Source organism: Lipotes vexillifer, unplaced genomic scaffold (genome assembly GCF_000442215.2).
Source record: "Lipotes vexillifer unplaced genomic scaffold, Lipotes_vexillifer_v1.1 scaffold859, whole genome shotgun sequence".
Taxonomy (NCBI): Eukaryota; Metazoa; Chordata; class Mammalia; order Artiodactyla; family Lipotidae; genus Lipotes; species Lipotes vexillifer.
Genome location: NW_006784707.1, coordinates 1,007,977 through 1,024,585, shown reverse-complemented (window position 1 = coordinate 1,024,585; position 16,609 = coordinate 1,007,977). Strand labels below are relative to the sequence as shown.

General features: G+C 38.6%; 1 protein-coding gene across 1 annotated transcript in view; it reads right to left on the bottom strand.

Moving 5' to 3' along the window:
- The window catches only part of LOC103083774 (contactin-associated protein-like 3), a 151,555-nt gene that overhangs the window by 28,894 nt on the left and 106,052 nt on the right, over positions 1-16,609 (bottom strand). Inside the window, exons 12-14 of the mRNA XM_007456982.1 lie at positions 13,128-13,325; positions 9,351-9,507; positions 3,110-3,237 (exon numbers count right to left, since the gene is read on the bottom strand). Of these exons, the coding sequence (XP_007457044.1) occupies positions 3,110-3,237; positions 9,351-9,507; positions 13,128-13,325 (483 nt within the window). The remainder of the gene's footprint in view (positions 1-3,109; positions 3,238-9,350; positions 9,508-13,127; positions 13,326-16,609) is intronic.

The following is a 16,609-nucleotide window of genomic DNA, read 5'->3' as shown; positions in this document are numbered from 1 at the left end:
CTTTCCTCTCTTCTTCTGGAAATTCAATTACATGAATGTTATATCTTTTATTATTAACCCACAGGTTCCTGAGGCCTTGTTCATTTTTTTTCAACCTTTTTTCTTTCTCTTGTTCAGACTGGATACTTTCTATTTATCTATCCTCAGTGTCATTGACTGTTTCATCTCAAATCTGCTATTTAACCCATCCAGTGCATCTTTCATTTCCATTACCATACTTCTTACTTCTAAAGTTTCCATTTAGCTCTCCTCTATATATCCTATTTCTTTGCTGAAACTCTCTTTCTATTTGTTTCAAAAGCATTTATTATAACTTGTTAGAGTTTTTGTGTAATAGCTGTTTTAGTGTCTTTATCAGATAATTCTAACCTCTGTGTCATTGGTATCTGTTGATTACCTTTGCTTATGCAAACTTGGATTTTTCTGGTTCTTTGTATGCAAAGTAATTTTGGACTATTTCCTAGATCTTTAAAATATGATGTTAACAAACTCTGGGCTTTGCTTAAATTCAAAGTGCACGTTGATATTTTTCTTATTTTGCAGGCAGCTGTCCTGGTTAGGATCTGGCCACACATTCCAACCTGTCCTCCGTGCATGGTCCATGGTTCCTATGGCTGTCCAGTTTTCAAACTTTTGCAGTGCTATTCAGCTCTGCCTCACTTTTGCACCACTCAGTGGCCAGTCTGAGTCCTGGATGGTAGCCTCTTCAGTTCTCAACTTTGGTCTATAATTAGGAGCAGATCCAGGCATGTGTAGCTCTGAGGTGAACCGAGGACTTCATAGACAACTTGTGGCATCACTCTCTTGAACTCTTCCCTCTCTGTGCTCTTCCAGATTCTTTCCAGTTCCCTGCAGCTCCCTTTTCAATCATACAACCAGAAAACTAGAGCTCTATTCAGCCTGCTTTATTGTGCTTTCCTATTCACTCCTGCGCCTGTACATATGTCCATTGCCTAGTGATGGGTGAACAGAGAAAGAAAACAAAAGTAACATGAGTCTGCCACTGTCGTAGAGTCAGGGCTCCCCTGTCCAGAGCAGAAGATGCCTTTCCTCAGAGTTCTGGCTCTTGTGTGTTTCTGAGGCAGCTGCTACCACTATTGCCATGGGGCTGCCTGGGAACTGGAACCTCAGAAAACAGAGAAAAGGGGAGAAATGAGACTACTGTGCTCTCTCACAGTTAGGAGTTCCCTGTCCCCTCCTCCAACCAGGACTAGAGGACTTCTCCTGGGACTCTCTCCATCTGGGACCCAGCGGCTGAGAGATACTGGAGGAAAAAATAAATGGTGAGTTTTGCTTTCTCTTCCCTGCTGCTATTTGCTTTCCAGAGTCCTGAGATAACTGCTTCATACATTCTGTCCAGGTTTTATGGGTGAGTTCAGTGAGAGAGATGGGGTGGGTTGTACTTGCTTCACCTTACCCAGAAAGAGAACTGTGGTTTGTATATTTATGTTATGAGTGAGAAAAATAACTATACTATCATTGAGTCAAGGCACGTTCATAGGCTTTCTACATTTTGACTATCTGCATCTCAGTATTTTTATTATCTGAAATAGGACCCTCTTTTTTTTCCAATGGCAAGGTTCAGAAATGCCAGGGTTCCCTCACACGGCAACACCTCTTATGGGGCCCCAGGGAGGGTTGTGGTTCCACAGGCCCCACTGTGGTACTGCCTGGCTCAGAGGGCAACATGGCTACTGTGGCCTTGGTGGACATTGCACTTTGGCCTCTCCTCCTGAGATGAGTGCCAGTAGAGTTTGGGGCAGAGGACTGACATGACCTGATTTTATTCCCTCTGGCTCTTGTGTGGAGTATCAGCTAAGTGGACAGAGACAGTAGCAGGTAGGCCAGTTATGGGGCCACAGCAACAATCCAGGTACAGGTGGTAATGGAGATAAATTCTGGATCCATTTTTGCAGTTAGAACCAATAAGATTTGCTGATGAATTAGATGTGGGTTATGATAGAAAAGAGAAGTTTTGAGTGGCTGTAATGTTTTCAGTCCAAGAAGCAACAGGAAGAATGGAGTTGCTATGCATTGATTTGAGGAAGGTTGGTGTGGAAATGCTTTCGTTTTCTTTTCTCATTTTTTTGACAAGTTGGGTTTGAAATGCCAATTGGAATGAAGAAGTACAGAACAGCCAGCTGGATGCAGGAGTTGGGAGTTCAGGAAGACTGGGTATAGGTATAGGTGTGGAGGTCACTGATGCCCATGCCATATTTAAAGCCATGAAATGATGGGAGAAGATCACCAATGGAGAGCAGAGAGGAGAGAGGGTGGAGGATAGAGCCCTGGGGAACCCCAATGCTATCCTGCTGGTGAGGTGAAGGAAGGTTGGGGAGAGGAGCGTAGGGAAATTTTGTGGTATGCTGGCCACCACATAAAGAAAGTGAATTAAAGAAGTTTGAATCATGGGAGGAATCCAAAGTTGCTGACAGGTCAACTCAGATGATATCAGGGAATAAGAATTGGATTTAGAAATGTTGAGTTCTCATTGGTGACAGGAAAAAGCAGTTTCTGGGGAGCAAAGGACGAGATGGAGGAGAAGGCCTGATATTCAAGAGAGAGTAGAAGTTTGAAACTTAAAGATAGAACTCATATATTTTATTTCAGTTATTTTGGGGGCATGAAGGATACACAAGATGCAGTTGGAAGGTTAAGTGGAGTTAGGAGCATCGAGGCTTCCTGTGTAAAAATTCAGAATTGTCAGAAGGCATTAATGGCTAGATACACTTGATGGGTTCTGTCCTCTCATTTTCTCCTTATCTTACCCATTTCAGGCATCTCAGCATTCAGCAAAGTGCCTTATACTTAGTAGGTACATATTAGATGTTTGCTGAACAAGTGATATATTTCAGCTGATTCCATGAATCTTTGCAACACAGTCTCAGGTAAATGTCATATAAAAGATACCTCTACATAATCCAGAGGTAATATGTTTTTTCTCAATTACATTAACAATATACACTTATTTTATAAAGTTAATACATTCCTAATGAAGTACAGATTATCAGTACAGACAGTGTTTTTATGAACCCAGGCAGTTCGACTTCTCTTAAAAGACTGAAATGTATTAGCAGGGATGAAGACAGTTCCTCTTGCCACTACTTACTGTCCCCCGAGCAGAGCAGAGGCCCCAGTGTATAAGCCACTTCAGAATGTGGTCGCCCTGTGTCTCTCATCACAACCTGAGTGACCGGCAAGTGCTTCTTATGGGAAAGGACTACTGTGTTGCTGGTCCTAGAAAACAAATACAACCACCTTAACATTATTCTGAATAATGTACAGAAGAGTAATAGTCTTTGATTGCAGTTCAAGGGGTATTAAGCTAAATTTACATAACAGTAGGGAAATCAAACACCTCATCTGAACACTTACAAACATACTAATATATTGAATGAGGTCTTCTGAGGACCAGAGACCTTTGTTCATCTACGTGACCATAGAGAAGAAAGCAGGCAGGTCCAAAATTAAGGTCATGGATACAGGCATGAGACTACATTTCAGTTTAGCAGCTCATTGCTCTTTCCAATTCAGCCACTGTGTAATACTTAAATGCAGAATTTACAGAAGCAAGAGTAATCTTCCTTCATTTAAAAAAAAAAAAAAAAAGACAAAAAACAAAACCGCCTGACTGACAAGACTTAGGTTTTCAATATTTGGACTTTTTTTTTTTTAACTAAAGTTTCAGAAATTCCTACTGTGGTTATGAGGCATTTCCTTATTTGTTGAAGCCATAAATTTAAAAACAAAATCAAAACAAAATACTGATTCAAAACCATGATGAAGATATGATACAATATATTCTTTTTTTTTTTTTTGGTACGTGGGTCTCTCACTGTTGTGGCCTTTCCCGTTGCAGAGCACAGGCTCCGGACACGCAGGCTCAGCAGCCATGGCTCATGGGCCCAGCCACTTTGCGGCATGTGGGATCTTCCCGGACCGGGGCACGAACCTGTGTCCCCTGCATCAGCAGGCAGACCCTCAACCACTGTGCCACCAGGGAAGCCCCAATATATTCTTAAAATTAGTAAATGGGGTAATGCATGGGAAAGTGCTTTGCCAAAGATTGTCACCATCCATTCATTCGACAAACACTTATTATGCATCTTCTATTTGCCAGGCCCTGTGTGTTGGGGATGTGAACATAAAACCCACCATCAATGCCCCCCAGTGGATGCTATAAATAATAACAATAACAATACTAATATTATCATAATGTAAGTGACTATTTGGGGACATATTAATATCTATGGTTTAATACAATAGGACTGGAACAGGAGCCAGAGGACCTGGCTGGTAAGTTGGTTGTACCACCACTGTCTCTCTGGACAAAGTAGGAAGGTTTTTCTATACCTTGTAAGCTGTTCATATTTTTCATTGTATACTTCAATTACATATGTACTTCTGATTTATGAACAAATACTATTTTGTCTAATTTATTGTTCTGTGTAGAACCTAGTAAGTTTTAATTCCAAATAATTACAAAGCCACCACTCACTCTTGTATATACAAGTTGAAACATTTGAAACTGCCACTTTTGCAGGTCAAAAAATAAGCTGTTTCATGTGGCTCAACCTGACAGCTTTCCTGCAAAAAAATCTTCCTAACTTAATAGTTAATCATTCCAATTCTGCTAGGCATCAAAATATTCTTTTAAGTTAGAAAATGTAAGATTATTAATATTTTTATTTTGTTTAAAAATTTGAACAAAGTGACTGGCAGTGCATATGGTAAGATATGAAAAATATGAAATAAAACCCTAAAATTTAAGAAACAATTTTTAAAAATCAGATTGCGTCAAAAAATCGGACTAAATTAAACAACATGGCTTTATCTGGTGAAGCCCCTGCGACTCCTGCTGTTAGAAGTACACAGGCTTCATCCCAAGCACATAACACCTGACTTTGCTGGGAACGGTATTCACAAGCTAGAAGGTGCCACTGGATTATGGGGGAGGGGATCAGTCTGGAAACTTATTTTGTTATAAACACAGGGAGAGCACACCAAATCAATTCCTGGTATTAAATATCAGTAGACATTATAAATAGTATTTTAATTCCCGTGATTGCTATTTTGGTAGAACATCTTAGAGGAAAACTGTAAGTGCATAAGTTCTTCATTGAGGATTTTTGAATTTTAAGGAAACTTTTTTTTTTTTTTTTTTGTGGTACGCGGGCCTCTCACTGTTGTGGCCTCTCCCGTTGCGGAGCACAAGCTCCGGGCGCGCACGCTCAGGGGCCATGGCTCACAGGCCTAGCTGCTCTGCGGCATGTGGGATCTTCCCGGACCGGGTCACGAACCCGTGTCCCCTGCATTGGCAGGCGGGCTCTCAACCACTGCGCCACCAGGGAAGCCCTTAAGGAACCTTTTAAAAGCTACACTTTCTATATAGCAAAAACTACATTTTAATTCTGTTTTTAACATTGACAATGCATTCACAGCCCTGAAAAAAACTTTAAAAAAATCATAATACATGTAGTGTGCATTAAGACAGATAGCATCATAAAGTCTTTTTTTCCTTTTGTTGTTTGCAAAGTACCTTCTTGAATCTGAGAAAATTTTAAACTCTTCTTATGTAAAAATTCTTTATTAGTACAGGTCATTCTCACTGTCCATGCTTTACGTAAGATATTATATGCCATGTTCACCAGACTCATTCAAAACTACCTAATTTTCAGTTACATCTGTTTTCTTCTTGCTTCTCAATTGTTTCCAAAATTTGTAAAGATTGCAAGAATATCTAGGTATGAAAATTTCTCACAAACAGTTTTAAACATTCAGTAAGAGAACTTCCAAATCCACCTTTTTTTGGTTTTGGTTTCTAATGCTCTAGAAATTCTTCTGGGTTTTTTTGTTTGTTTGTTTGTTTTTCAGTAGACTTTTTTTTTTGAGGTATAATGGAGCTTTGACTGCTTTGAGTTGTTGGGAAAGCTGCAGGGGAGAAATACTGGGTCAACTTTAAGTTTTATAATTGCTGGGGAGAAAGAGAGACTGGAGACAACATAATTTTCATCACCCAGAATTACACATTTTGAAAGCTCCCAGGCTCTTTTTTGGGGTTAGCTGTTCTACTGGCTCATCCCTTCAGCAAACTCACACTGTATTAATTACTGCGGCATCATAAGACTTATTCATGTCTGGTAGGGCTGGTCTCCCCACATTGTTTCCATTTTTAGAATCGTCTTAGCTATTCATGTACCATTCTTTTCCAAATAAATTTTAGAACCTGTTTGTCACTACCCCCCAAAATAAACAAATGTTTAGCATTTGTTTGGAATTAAATGGAATCAAGAAAATTATTTGGAGGAGAGATGCTTAGTTTTCCTATTCATGGCAGTGGTGTGATGTTTCCATTTATTTAAGTCTTCTTGTGTTTTCATAATAAAGTTTTATGATGTCTTTTTTACAAAAGTCTTGCATATTTTTGTTATCTTTATTCCAAGGTACTATACCCTTTTGTTCCTTCTGCTAGTGGTTTTTATATTTTCTTATAGTAACACATTTTTGATAAGAATCCAGTTATTCTAAGGTTCAGTAAGTAGCCTTACCAAACTCTCATTAATTTTAATAATATTTCTGTATATTCTCTTAGGTTTTCTTTGTTGAAAACAATATTTTCTATGAGTAATGTATCTTTATTTCCTTGTTTCCAGTCTTTCCAGTTGTGGTTTTGAATTGCCTCATGTATATTTTTTAATCTATTATTCATTTCTCACCTAATTGCATTGTAATCAGAGAAACTGTTCATAGGATAACAACTACTGTAAAATTTTTTGAGTTTTGCTTTATGGAATATTGAGAAAATCAGTTTGCAAAAATGTACTACATGTGCTTGAGAAAATTATGTATTCTACAATTTTATGTTCCCAACAAATCAAGTTGTTAATTTCATTTGAAAATATTCTATCTTACTAATTTTTGTTCATTTGATTACCAATTACAAACAGATGTACATTTAAACCTCTTCTTGCCATAGTTGATTTGTAAATTTCTTCTTTCAGTTTTGTCAATTTTTTTCTGTATACATTCTGAGTCATTTTTATTAGAAACATACAAGTTTATTAGCATTGTTGTATTTTTATAGTGAAATTAAGCAATATCTTATAGTAATAGTGATCTTTGTCCACATTAAACCTTAAAATTTTACTTACTTTTTTGTATATTTGCCTGGTAATTTTTTTTTTTTGGCATTTTACTTTCAATATGCCTAGGTTTACAAACAAGAATATTTGTTTTTAATTCAATATGACATCTGGTTTTAAATGGTTATTTTTGCCACATTTATTGTGCATGATTACTCACACAGTTTTTATCTTGTACTTGTTGCTTCTCTTTTTTTAAAGTCTCACTTTCTATCTTCTTTTGTATTAACTAAGTTTTTAAAACCCCATTTTTTTCTTTCTTCCCTCTACTGATTTGAATATTACATGCTTTGTTTCTATTATTTAGATGTTACACAAATTTTAAGACATAAACTTTAAGCAATTTAATTCTAATAAATATTTACATAACAAGTTTTAAATTTCAATAATATTTTTATTTCTAAACATTCTTTTAGTTCTTTTGTAAACCACAATCATCTCTGTTAATAGGATCTAACTGTCCTCTCGTGTTTCAAATTCATACATATAGTTACATGTTATCAGTGTCTAGTATTTTCTTTTAGTTTTTAACCTCTGAGTTTACAATTTTTTTTCCTCAATATTTCCTCCTGCCTCTGAGACCTTCCTTATAAGATCACTTTCTTTCATTCTGAAAACTATTCTTAAAAATTCCTCTTGTGGAGTCTGCTAGTGGTAAATTTCTTCAGTGTCTGTTTGTTTGGATTTTAATTTTATTCCACTTTTTAAAATATCAGCTGGGTAAACACTGGGAGTTTGACAGTTATTTCACTTCCGCCCTGTGAGGGGTGTGTCCCGCCCTCTGTGGGCTGGGTCCTGGGCTGTTCAGGGGGGTCTGCTGGCTGGCTGTCTTTCCTTTAAGAGTCTTGCTTTCGTCTCTGCTCCTTTTAACATTCTCTTTGGTGTTCTTTGATTTCACCATGGTGTGTCTAGATATGGATCTACTTTTATTTATCCTGCTTGGTATTCTAATGTTTTCTCAAATCTGGACATTTTTCTGCTATTTGAATATTTCCTCTTGTTAATTATCTCAAATCTTCTCTTCTGAAACTTAAACCAGACACATTTTCAATCTTCTCCACATGACTTCTCCATGACACTGCTTTTCTCAATCCCATTTCACTTCTCTCTGTTCTATCTGTTCTGTGTCATTTATTTACACATATTTTCCATTTCACCAATTTTCTGATCACTTGTGTCTAATATCTGATCCAACAAATCTTAAATTGGGTAAATATTATCACTGGCTAATATTCTTTTGCAAATCACCTTTCTTAATAGGATCTGATCACTTTCTCATGTTTCAATTCCAGTTTTGATTTTTCAAGCAGCTCACATATTTATTTTATCTTATGTTTTGAATGTATCCATGATCTGAGACTTTTAGGCATCTCATCTACACTTTGTGGTTTCTTCTGCCTCCCACATCTGTCCTCTGGTGGTGTATAACCCTGGATTGTGAGCTCATGTTTGGTGGCATTTTATCTGTGGGAATCCTGTGAGGTCTGTGTGAAGGGGGAGGGCAGGCCTCCAGTGAGAATCTCATGTAATCCTATAATGAGACAATGGTGCTGCCAACCTGTGGCTATGTTAACTTAATTTGAGGACCATCCAAGTTATATAAATTTGGGCTCCAAATCTGTGTGAGGGCAAGTCTGTAGACATGAGTTTTCAGGGAGCTATTTTTTTCTACCCAGTGTGCCTACTGGATGATCTGTCCTTGTCTAACTTTTCTTTCAGTTTGCAGACTTCTGAGACCTCCAGTTGCACGGAGAGTTTTGTATTCTGTATATCCCCTTTCATGGACTCAAGGCCTTGTCTGGTTTCCCCTGTGTGGCCATTTAAGAAAACGAAACTGGGAATTAGGAAGGTCAGCAAACAGCCCTGGGTCAGCCAAGGGGTGGTCATCTTATTAACTGGATTAACTTAACTTTTAAGAAGTCAGATATTTCACTTTCAGTGAATGGGAAACATTAACTCCTATTTTGTCTTACTAGAAAAATAAAATGGACATGATTAGTTACTCACAAGTAAACAAAAATAGCTACCTAATATTTTAAGCTTCAGATTAATGATACCAAACACATCAAAGCTTATACTTTTAACTTGTTAGGGAATACTTTAATTTTTTTCTCTTTATTATACTGTTGTGTCCAATATCTGCCTAAGGTACATCGTTTAAGCAATAAAAAAATTACAGTTTGCACAGGGAAATTATATGGAAATCACCATTCATTCCGGTCAGCATCACAGTTGCAGTAATATTGAGAATCAATGCAGTTCCCCTCTAATCCACAAGTACATTTTTGAGCATCAGGCAGAGAACCTCCCCAGTAAGTGTGTGTTTCATTGGTTCTTCCAACCCACCAGCTCACTGGGGTTCCATCTGAAAGACAAGTATGAGAAAGGTGACACCTACTTTGCCCCCCACTACCTGCCTCCCCAATATAGTTCCTTTAGTTCCCTCTATTTAAAACATAGAGAGACTACTTTAGAAGTGAGCATATTTTAACTGTGCAATAGGATCATTTTTAAGAGGACTCCCAACTGTTTAAAAAATATATTTTAATGTCAAAACTTATGTTGTCACCAAATTTTTTTCTTTTATCAGAAAATGAGCATGTAGTCCCTAACTCATTCAGGCACGATATTTACAAACTTTTCTTGAGGACTCCACTTACATAATTTCTTTGGAAATAACATTCAAGAAAGAATTGTCGTCAAAATAAAAACCACAGTAATTTACACACTGAATCTAAAATCTGTTTGAGATCCTAAAATGCCATTAAAACGTTTAATGTTATTATGAGAAATATGGATTTCTTTCACTTTTTTTATTAGCTAAAAACACTGGCATGTGTTTAAGACATGTACTTCCTAGCATGTCCTAAAAGTTTCTTGGAGACGTGCTGCTTCTTATACTGAATGGGTTGCTCTGTATTTGGAAACTAAAGAAATGGCACTGATAAGCCTTTTTCATGCCTGAGGTGTCTTCGGCTTGAGCAAGTCCGAGACAACTACACCCAGTTATTCAGCACATTCCCCTCCTCAGCCCAACGTATAATTAAGTGACAGGGCCAGAGGCTGCCTCAGCTCTGCAGGACTGCTCATTTACGCTAAGGATGCTGCTGAGGCCCCAGTGTGGGATTACAGTACACCTGGGGGAGGATGATCAGAAAAGATGGCACACACGGGAGGGTGGAGGGGAAACAGTCCCTAGTAAACAGAGAATCAGGGCAGGAGGGGAAACGGAAGTGACATCAATTCTGCAAAGATGCCTGTCCATTTTCATGCGCTCTTTCAAACTCTTAAATTGTCCCCATCAGGCCCCCACTAAGAATCTAAGAATCGGAAATAACTTTCTCCCTAACTTACAATTGCCACTGCTCATTATGGCTCCCTGTTCAATGTTCTGCTTCTGCTGACAACCTCTCAGCTGGTAAACACACGGACTGCATTCATTACCACGCACTGCAGGCCCAGTGGGTGACACGTGTGCCAAGAAATCAATATCAACCATCTTTTTTTTTTTAATGTGTTGAAAACATCTTTAGGGGGTGGAAGATCTTTTTAGTGTATTATTTAATAGGTACTTAATAGATATTTTTCAAAATTCCATCTTAAAAATGTAATTATTCAACATCCTCTTTCATCGATTTGAAGAGCAAAGAAATCATTATATACCAATGTGTTATTGTGTGTTTACATTTTTCTCTCTAAAGTGAAAATCATTAAGTGTTTATAAAGGTACAAAATGCATGTGGCTCCATTCAAGATTCCTTTGAGTAACTTAGAGAATTTGCATAAGAAATAATTAGGAATAATATGAAGAAGAATTAGAGGCTGAAATGAAAAGGAATAGGAGAGATATCAATGACCAGGGTGCACGGCTCTACTTCCTCAATTATTTTAGCCCATAGTTTACTGTCCTTCTCTCCAGCCACAGCTACAATCCTCAATGACCTTAAGAATTCATAGTATGGTAACCAAATGGTTTCCTAGAGCCAACACTTACTGTCATACAACTTCCTCTTTAGCCACCTGTAATCATATCCCCTGAAACTATATGTAATACAGAGACCTTAAAGATGCTGAAGGAAAAATGTTTCAGAACCCTAGCAAGATCCTAGGCCCTCTGCTCCTCCCTGGCCCTCTTGGAAAACAAAACTTACACAAGAGCTGCTGCACTGAGGCCCCAGACTTGCCATATCTCCTCTCAAGATTACCACCTCCTCAGTCTCCTGGTAACGTCTGAGAATTTGAACAGTGGAAAATTCTTGAGAGAAAACTGAATTTTGACTGACATTCCCCAATCTACCCTATAAAATTCCTAAGCTACTTGTTCCCCACATTGCAGTCCCCTTGTACTGTTTTCACATTGCAACCTTCTAATGAGGGACCCAGGCATTGTTGTGTTCACTCCTTCCACACAAGAGTAGCATCAAAGCTCTGCACACCCATTTGTGTCTATTGATAATACCGAGCAAATTAGCGCAACAATTTTAAGGTGTATTGGGCTACACTATTTGCCTGCCTCAACTCAACCTTAATTAAACACTTCTGGAAATATACAGGTCTGTAGTGAATTTGTTTAAATGAAGTTTGTACTAACAATCCTCCAGTAGCAGCATATAAGAAATGCAAATAACTTGAGCATGTATGGTTAATGAAGGCCCTTATTTTGTTTCTTTAGCAGGTGTTTATTAAGTTTATAAGTCTTTTCTCTTTCCATCTTTCCCCCCAGCCCCAGTTAAATACTTGTTTAAATATTTGTTTTTGTTGCTGCTGTTTCTGTTTTATATATTTATTAACACATCGAAGGGCTAACAATTGAGCAACCACATGCAAATCAATAGGCAGACACTGGCCCTCCAGGCAGGAATCCTTTGCTGATCTGGGTCGTGTCCAGGTTCTGGAATAGGCCATCTGCTAGTTTGTATGAGTTTGCTCCATGACTCACTGGGTGGTTTTGTTTTATGACTTTGTTAGTGGTTGGTTCCAACACTACTCTGTCTTTGCCTTGTTTTCCCTGGTTAGACAACCCATAACAATAATTTACTCTCCTGGAGGCAGCTTTCTCATTCTTCTGGGAACAAACAATTTTAGCTCAGTGATCTATTTGGCATCAATCAACTAACAGTAAGTACTAAACCCACTAGCACTAACTATAAATTCAATAAACTGAAGAGATGCAAATAAGTAGCCTTTACTTCATGCCATTTATAGATGTGGTGCAATTAAGTTCTGGCAAGGTTAGTGTCTTAGCTCTGAACACTCAAAAAAGATAAAAAATGATTTCCTGAGTCCCATAGCTGCTGAGTAACGGGGACTTGTCTAAGTCCTAAGAGCTTGAACTCAGAGAACCTGCCTGCTGCCCTCTGCTCATTCCACTCCCCAGACGCCTAATCAGAGAAGGGGCAGGCCAGCCTCCAGAAACCCAAGCAGTTTCATGAAGGCAGTGAGTTTGCACATTCCAACAGAATGGGATTTTTCAAAGGAAGAAAATATAAAATTAAAAATAAGAATTTTCAAAAGAAGAAAAGATATGAGAAATAAACTATTAGCACTTATGTTGTGTGAAAGAGGCGGTGATACCAACATTGTTGCCTAATTAACAATTAGCCAAGACACTAATTGCATTGTCTATGAAAAAGAATCTCATGGAATAATCACCTCCAGATAACTAAGCCATGTTGTTGTTAGCAATCCTTCCCAAGATAAAACAGAATTAAGATGTCTCTGCCCTTCATGGCAGATGAGCACTGAGCATTCCAGGGGCCTCCTCAGGAGGCTTTTACTGCTCAGTTGCCCAGTTGAGTCTAGGGAGAAACTTCAGATCGTTCTTGGCTTTGAGCAAAGACCTTGGTCTTCGCTCCAAAGAAGAGTATCCCTGTCACTTCAGATGTGATCTGGGCACTATGGGCACAGATTCTCATGCATCTCTGGCAGGCCATTGTGATCTGTGGGGACTACAGCCCACAATGTCTGATTACTCTGATTACTCACCATGGGGAGTTGAAAGCCTTGACTTCTTGCAGTGGAAAGTCAGCCTCTGTTGGCAGTGGTCCACATAGTCAATTATGGCCTGGAGCTGGTCCATGCTGGCTGTGTACTTGAAAAACACAGGATGGGGGCTTTCTCCATTCGAGCTTTTGACACTAACCAAGTGGGAGCCATTGTGCTGCACTGAGGTCCATGCAGTGTCTGGTGGGCAGAAGAGGGGTAGGGAGGGAGAAAGGAGACTGTGATGAGAATGGAATCATTAAACATAAATATGGAAATCAGAAGCATCTTTTATCTGAATTATGGTTTTTATTTTTGTAGCAATCAGATCTCTTTGACATTGGACTCAGCAAGTGGAATTCTTAAAATGTTGACAGTAGGGATTCTCTTTATTGAAATTTGCATTACCATTACTATAGTCAACATTGTCAGGAGGTCAATTTTTTAAATTCTGTATTATAATACTCAAAGTTATAAACAGAACTTTTTGGCTTTTATTTTTTTCTTTCCATTACTGTAAGAGGAAAGCTAAAGATTATCGTGTATATACTTATGTTTTTAACAAGCATATTCCTCAACTCACTGAGCATCTTTTCCTCTGATAATCAAAGAAATGTGTAAAAGACAAATCTGAGGAACAAGCAGCCCACAAAACCATTATTTTGATCATTCAAAATAATGGAAAATAAGTATTTTTGACAAAAATTGACTAATAATGTGTCAGCAACTCGTTCAATGGCCAGCACTAAAAAACACAGTGCCTTGGGGTATCTAATATAACAATTCCTAGCAGTAACCATTGCTACATGAATGTCTGCTGGAAAATTCTGGCATATTTCTGTTACATGGATTACCTATATTTTTCAAAGAGATTTAAAAAAAAATGCACACTTCACAATATTTAACAGAAGAAAAACAACTTGACTTCTTTTATCTTCCCCAAAATAACCTCCCACCATGAATGTATATAAGCTCCCACACTATAAAAGGCCCATGGCTCAGTGGCTAAAAGGCTGAGTTCAAGCTGCCTTAATTCAACTATATTTATAATGTCATGTCATATAACTTCCTCTGTAATATGTATTTGATAAAATGATCAGTATCCACACAACCTTGCCATATTACAGGGGCAGGAAACAGCCTTGTGTTTATTTTTTAAAAGCTAATACATGAGCAAGGTTCAAAAATCAAAACAATGCTCCATGGAACTCAGTGAGGGGTCCCCTGCTCCTTTCCTGCCCTGAGAGTTTGGGTCTGGGAAAAACCTACAGCCATGCTGGTGTTTGCAAACCCAACACATCAAATACATCCAGAGATCCAGGGAACAGAACCCTAAGGGCCATGGAAAAACCTCCGATTCAAAGCCTATGGAAAGGAACATCACAAAATATGCGAAAACTAGCCAGAACAGGAACAAACTGCGCAGGCTCAGTGGCCATGGCTCACGGGCCCAGCCGCTCCGCGGCATGTGGGATCTTCCCGAAACGGGGCACGAACCCGCGTCTCCTGCATCGGCAGGCGGACTCTCAAGCACTGCGCCACCAGGGAAGCCCACTAATGCAGTTTTATATTCAATTAGGAGAAAAGACTTAATGGATCACCTGTCTCTCTGCTCACTAAAGGGGGTTGTGAGTGTTCCTATGGCAACTTGAAATCCATAGATTGTGTTTCCCCCTTAATCATGTTTTCACTAGACATTTTATATTTCAACCTTTTCCTGGAAAATTACTTAAATGCATCTGGCATTATTTTTGGTAATTACCTACTCCCATTCACCCTCAGGGTTTCTTCCATCAAATGAAATGAGGGTACAGGGAGCCATGCAGAAGACTGTGTTAGGCTTAGGAGTTCATCAGTTCCCATGCCACTGTGTCATTTATTTTTATGGCTTAGGGCACAAAGAAAAATGATGTGCCTGAATAGTTCATACAGGCTAGTGGTCAGTATGATAAATTTATGGTCTTGCATGGTTAAGGTGTAATAATAGAAATCTTTTGAAGTGGAGAGAAGGGAAAGGTTGAAAAGAACCTCAAAACTGCCCTTCTGAAAAAATACTTTCAATGGTTGCCCTTTCTAGAAATATTATTTAAAAGACCCCAACAAAGACACATTATGTTTCCCTAATATTCCACCACATATTATTTCAAAACTATGAGTAGAAAGGAACCTTTGACATGACACATAATCTTAGCCTTCAAGCATGAGGAGACAGACTAAGGAATTTAAGTGACCAGCATGATGGAAAAATACTTAGCTGTTATGGTAGTCTGAAGCATAATTTTGGATCTGAGGTAATTAATTTTAATAGTGATCAAATTTAAACAGGAATTTTGAACTATTGTTGAATTAGACCCTATCAGAACATGTTCATCCAACTCACTGGAGCCTTTCCTCTGCACAGGAGCAGGGTGACCATTGGTGGCACCTGGTTGACCATTTGCTCCGACAAATAAACCTGCAGCCAAGTTAACTTGCTGGTTTGGTTTGGTAAGCAGGATATAAATAATGACATTGACTTACCATATCATATGACATCCTCCTCCTTCTGTTTGTTTTGCCAACTTAGATCCACTTTGCAATTGGCAACACTTCCTACACTTTATAATAGACCTCTGAACTATACAAGGAGTCTTTCATAGCAAAACAAGTGGTTGGATGGAAAAAGAACCAGATCTTTATTCTATAGATTCAGGTAAACACACATTGAAAGCATATCTGCTATGCTTATTTCAATCTCCCTGAGAAAAAAAGACTTCACGAAAAGTGTGATGCCTTTATATTTTGTGGGACCATCGCTTATGATCTGGAAATTGACCTCGAGGAAAGTAAAGGCAAAAATCCCTTCTCCCACAGATGCCTGAAATGAAGTCCAATTTGTGTCCAAACACCACCTCTTTGGAAATGAAGCCAGCTGCCTCTGTTTCTTCTGGTGGGAAGAGGGCACACATTCTGAGGAGACTGGGAAGGCAATATGCCAAATGATTTAACTTGTCACATCTATCTCCAGATAAAGATGGTCAAGAAGATGCACTCAGGATGATAAATAAGGACAGACTGATGTAAACACTAGCAGCCATTCCTGGATCCACAAAAATAATCTGAATACTACAATAGACCCACAACAGCCTTCTCAGAATTTCTCCCCCTGTGTTAAAAGCCAGAGAGAAACACTGTTATAACCTTTTATCCACCCCAACCCTCTGGCCACACAGATAAGAGAAATGGAAGTCTAGAAAAACTCACTTGCCCAACTTCACAAAACTATGTAACTTTGCCACACATTTCTAAGCAACCCAGTGTGAGTCACTGAGCTTTCTGAGTAGGTAAAGTTCTCAAAGAGTGCTGAGGTCTGTAACCTTCCCAGAGTGCCTTACCCATCTGAGCCCTCTACTATATTTCCAATGAAAAAACTACAGAAGAAAACAGAACTAGATCCTGGGCATTTATGTGCCCATAGTGCTGGTAATGGCCAACTGCGCTGCTCT